Consider the following 5,142-nt stretch of genomic DNA (forward strand, 5'->3'; position numbering starts at 1 on the left):
CCAATGAAATGGAGATGGAATGCTTGTGGAGTTGTAGTATCAATTTTTGAGATTGCACATGTCATGAATTTGTCAAAATGAAACATTCTTCAAATATTAGTTGTGGCTAGAACGCAGAATTGGGTAGTATACTATATGTGAATTCTTCTCTTTTTTGCTTAACTCTAGATTGAGTTATCTTATCGGGTAAATCGATAACCGAACCGATAATGATCGATAACCGATAAGTAATATCTTATCGGTTTATCATATTTGTAAACCGATAACCGATATGCTAAACCGATAATATTCATAACCGAACCGAACCGACCGATGTCCACCCCTACATTATTGTCGTAAGCCCTCAGTTTATAGTAAACAAGATACCATGTCTCTTTTTGTTCTTTTTTATCTTGTTTCTGCCCCAACAGAGGTGGACCTACGTGTATGGTAGGGGGTCACCGGACCCAATAAATCTCGAATTTTTTTTTTTGTATGTAAATGAATATGTATTTATATACCTTGAGATGTGTGGGATGTCCTGGGTACGAATGTTGAATGCCTCTCCTTACTTAAGGTCCCCCCCCCCCCCCAAAACCAAACTCACCAATCCCGTTTTTCTTTGATTAAACCCCTCCTATAAAAAGCCCTAAATCACTGCTCTCCTTTCGTTGGCAAAGTACAAAACTTAGAATCCCTTCCCCCAATTTTCAAACACAACTTCATCTCTTGCCTAACTCACGCTTAAGTCATCACCGGAAGTTCTCCGGCATCCAGCGAGACCCAAGGACTACCGACGAAGTCCTCGCCTCCTTCTATATTAAAGATAGTGGTGCAACCATCATCTTCAAATCCTGGGTCCGCCTCTGTGCACTAATATTATGTATATCTTTGATTGCAACCTTTGTTTAGTAGTATATTCTATTTGATGTACTGGTGGAGTCCAAATAATAATTTCTTTAAGCTCAAATTGTAACCAAATGGAACATGTTGTCAGGAAGCGGCCATGGGCATGACGAGTTCCCTTGACCCACCCATGTATCATGTGCAGTTCACCATCCAAGTAGTGTTATTAATTTTTCTGTTCATTCGTCACTTGAATCAACTTATTTTGCCCCACTTAATGACAATCTTTGTCTAGCTTATTAAAGATTTTTTTTGTTCTTCCCATCGCCCCTTGGCAAGGAGCATCTTTATGGGTTTCTTTTCTCAACCTAGCTTACAATCAACTATCCATAGATCAGAAGAAAAGCTTATGATATAGATCCAATTTAGGGTTTTATTTCATTATCTATAAATTTAAAACTTATTGAAGCATTTGCGAAAAGCTATTCCATGTGGAACTGTCTTTTCTTCTTTTAGCTAGGGAAGTAAATATAGTAATCTAACCCAGGTCATACCCAATCATCACATTGAAGAAAGAAGAAAGAATTGTCTTCTGATCCAAAGGAGATAAAGTATAAGAAAAAGAGTTGTCTTTGTTGTATTCTTGTCTATTGCATTATAGTTTGGGAAGTTCCATGTCATGAATAATTTATCCTGTTTGTGTTTCGGCTCAGGCATGACTGGGACAAACTCAAGGGCATGCTGTCATTCCATCTTAAGCAGGTATGGGGAGGTATGCCAAGTTGTCAGCATATGGCAGCTTCTTAAAAGTGACGTTTCCAATTTATGCTGGTTGATATTTCTCGTAATGTGTATTAACTTTCAAACACACTTGAATTCTTTACTAAAGGTCCTGTCAGACTATCCAGAGGCAAAAATGACTACCGAACAGCAACAATCTTGTTTAGGAGAGAGCTTTCCCGAGTTGGTGAAAAGGTTGGATGATGGTATTTCCGCTGTCATTTGCCTTACCTATCTCTGTTGTTCTCCTTTGACATAAGGGGCAGTTAGCATGGTTTGATTGTACCAATTCTATAAGATGACACATAATATCATGATGATATCCTACAATGCATTCCTATATTGTCCTTTTTTGTGTCATTACTTGAAGCAAAAAGAAAATTCACATGCCGTAGAAGTGTAAGGCTCTTTTAAAATTGATTGTTCTGTTATCAAAAGAACTTGATTGTTCTGTTTGTGTTGGCCAGCTGTATAACATGTGTTTGCATATTTGATTGTTTCAAGTGTTTAGCTTGGGACTCGCTTCTTGATAGCATGTTAGGTATAGATGCTTTAAGATGTGCTCTTTGGCAATAGGGAGGGAATGTGATGTCAAAAAGATAGGTTACAACAACAACAAACTTGGTGTAATTCCACATGTGGGGTCATGGGAGAGTAGTGTATACGCAAACTTTATCCCTACCTTATGGAGATAGAGAGGTGTTTCTGATAGACCCTCGGCTCGTCAAAAAGATAGGTTGAATTGAGAAAAAAAGGTAGAAGTTGAGTAAGAGGGGCAAAATAATCCTCATCTTGGTAGGTTGATATGAAATGGTCAAACAAGTCTATTTGCATATTGGTACTTAGTCAATTTTTTTTTTAATCTCTTAGCATGTTCAACAACAACAACAACCCAGTGAGATCAGATCTCACAAGTGGGGTCTGGGGAGTGTAGTGTGTACGCAGACCTTACCCCTACACTGGAGGAGTAAAGAGGCTGTTTCCGGTAGACCCTCGGCACAAGATGAGGTTGTTTCCGGTATATCAGTAACAGCAAAGGAATTCAGAAAGATACCAACAACAACGCAATAACCAGCAAGGCTAAAAGCTTACCGCTTTACTTAAAGAGTTCCTGAGAAAAGCTTACCTCATAAACTATATTTTGGATTGTGTGCCTGCTTCATGAACCACCATGTATTATGATGATATAGTTACATCTAAATGAATATTTTCCATATTTTCTTAATGGTGATCTTACTGTTAAAAGTATCTTTGCCTCCCCTTTTCTGCATTCCAGTAGCGGGTTATGGTTTGTCTCATGAAGAACATAAACAAAGAACAGTTTTCGTATTCGTGTTGTTACTCTCTTCTCTACTAGCAAGTCTCATGCATCTGTTTCAATATCATAATTTCAAGAGTTTTCACTCATCTACTTATCTCTCGATTATGGTTATTAAGGTCGTCTGGTGCAACCCATTGGACTAGAAACCACTCACCTGAAATTATTATAACTTAAAAAATGTAATGCCTCAATCGCGTGAAAAGTAATTCTTGTTATATTACTAAATTTACCTGTCAAAAAAATGTTATTATTGCAAATCAGACTTATAAGTTGGAAGTTGAACCAAAAATCCAGAAGTGTTGGTGCTTCAATGGTGTTTTCTCCAGGCTGGCTTTGTAACCAAGCTTTCAACATAATACCATGTTCACATTTGACTTTTAGTTTTGACTTCTTTGATGCTCGGCTGTTGCAGTTGAGATAAGCTCTTGTTTTCGTGGTTCATTACTCTGATTTTGATCTTTCCGACATCACCCTGTTACCTTGATTTTGCAGCTCTCAACAGCTTTGCTGAAGGCCCTCCATTTACGTTGCAAAGACTATGTGAGGTGTGACATTCTTTTTAAATATGAATTTCAGATTGTTTTATATGTTAGTACTTCACTCCATCTGATTTTCTTTTCCTTAAATTTTAAAGCTTTGTTCTCTATTTCATGAAAAAAAAAGGTGTTTTTCCAGTATGGCAGTCGTCTTAAGCAGCTTAGTGGGAGCAAGCTCAATCTTAATATTCTTTTGAGTGTATTTTGTATTATGTTGTCGCTGCTATTGCTGTCAATTAAACAACTGATATATTGGTTTTTCAATGTTACTAATCTTTTGAGTAATATTGAGCAGATTTTGTTGGATGCACGGAACATTTATTCCAAGCTGTCAAAGCTTGCATTGGCTCTAGAAAAGGTTGGACTTCGATGTGAATTCTGCCCTTATAGTGCTTTTAAAGTTTTACATCTTAAATCTCATTGATGTGGCATCTCGACATCTTTCAACCTTCAAATCTTGAATGCCAACTTTCTGGAGAAAACCTCTTAGTACTAAGTAGTGTAAGATGCTTTGTTGAGCTTAGTCGTCACTTCCATCACTGTTGGATCTGAGGTCCTTCATTTAAGGAGTTTTAGCATGCTCTTATGCCAATTTTTCTTCTTTTCTTTTGAGAACTTGTACTAAAAGAAAAAAGGAAAAAAGGTTTCCCTTTTTTTCTAAAATATCTCAAGTTTAGTGTCTGAAGAAGTGCTAGCGGCTGAATAGACTTCTTTTTTTCCCCTGTTATGTAACTCTGTTATGACAGTTCTGGAGCATAATGAGTGCTTTACCTGTCTGCAGAATTTGCTAGTTACATCAACATTGACGATCTCCAGTGACCCAAATGCATCTTCTAACATGCAAAATGCAACAGCACCAGATAGAGAAGAAACCAACGGTGCCCCAATTCTATCTAATTCAGTGTCTAATGGGGTGGAACCTATAGCCAGTGCAGGTGATTCAGATGAAGTAATGACTGAGGTAGAAGAGGCTGAAGTTGAGGATGTTATGACGATTGACATGGATACAATTGAAGCAATAGTTCGATCATCTGAAGCAGATACTACGCCTCCCAGTGATTCATAATGCTGTGTTTCTATGTAGTAATTGTTTTCATCATCTAGTACTGGAAGTCTGTAAAAGGTATGTCATGCTTCGGTGAAATTAGAGCAAGTCCTGAGGAGGTGCCTAAAAGATCGATCATGGTCGTGAATATATGTTGGACCAATATAATGTGTCTCGAACCTTATTTTTACCCCACGTAGGTCTATCTTGTGTGGGGAAAAACCCTGGTTGCTTTCGTCTTCGTTGAACTAACGAGTGTCTCTATAGCATTTCGAGAAATATACTGGGTGCGCCTCTTTTTTCCCCTGAATGATCATTTATTGTTGGGGCATTTGCATCTATGCCCAGTTTGGGGTCACAATTGAAGTTATACCTGCTTTGCACAAAATTTTGCAAGCCTATCCGCTTTAGAATCAATTTCAGACTTATCGGGTCTGAAGTTGCAATGCACTTAAGGCCAATTAAGTCTTGCACTTAAGGGTAAATAGGTCTGAAGTGAAAAAATTGGACTTTCCAAATAAGCTTGAAGTGCAACCATTGTTTTCATGCAGTTAAAGCAAAATATGTCTGAAGTGAAAATTATACTTCTTATGTACTTAAAGCTAAATAGATCTGAATTGCGACTAAAGTTTTCA

General features: G+C 37.7%; 1 protein-coding gene across 2 annotated transcripts in view; it reads left to right on the forward strand.

The window, feature by feature from the left end:
* Window positions 1-4,817, forward strand: part of LOC104234048 (uncharacterized) — a 7,992-nt gene extending 3,175 nt beyond the window's left edge. Inside the window, exons 3-7 of one of the 2 annotated variants that reach the window (XM_009787537.2) lie at window positions 1,539-1,587; window positions 1,715-1,811; window positions 3,419-3,471; window positions 3,758-3,820; window positions 4,244-4,817. In XM_009787537.2, the coding sequence (XP_009785839.1) occupies window positions 1,539-1,587; window positions 1,715-1,811; window positions 3,419-3,471; window positions 3,758-3,820; window positions 4,244-4,528 (547 nt within the window). In that variant the 3' untranslated portion in view covers window positions 4,529-4,817. Of the gene's footprint in view, window positions 1-1,538; window positions 1,598-1,714; window positions 1,812-3,418; window positions 3,472-3,757; window positions 3,821-4,243 lie in introns of both variants that reach the window. The other variant, XM_009787539.2, reaches the window with a different exon arrangement.
* The last annotated feature ends 325 nt before the right edge of the window (window positions 4,818-5,142 follow it).

This window comes from Nicotiana sylvestris, chromosome 3 (genome assembly GCF_000393655.2).
Source record: "Nicotiana sylvestris chromosome 3, ASM39365v2, whole genome shotgun sequence".
NCBI classification, from domain to species: Eukaryota; Viridiplantae; Streptophyta; class Magnoliopsida; order Solanales; family Solanaceae; genus Nicotiana; species Nicotiana sylvestris.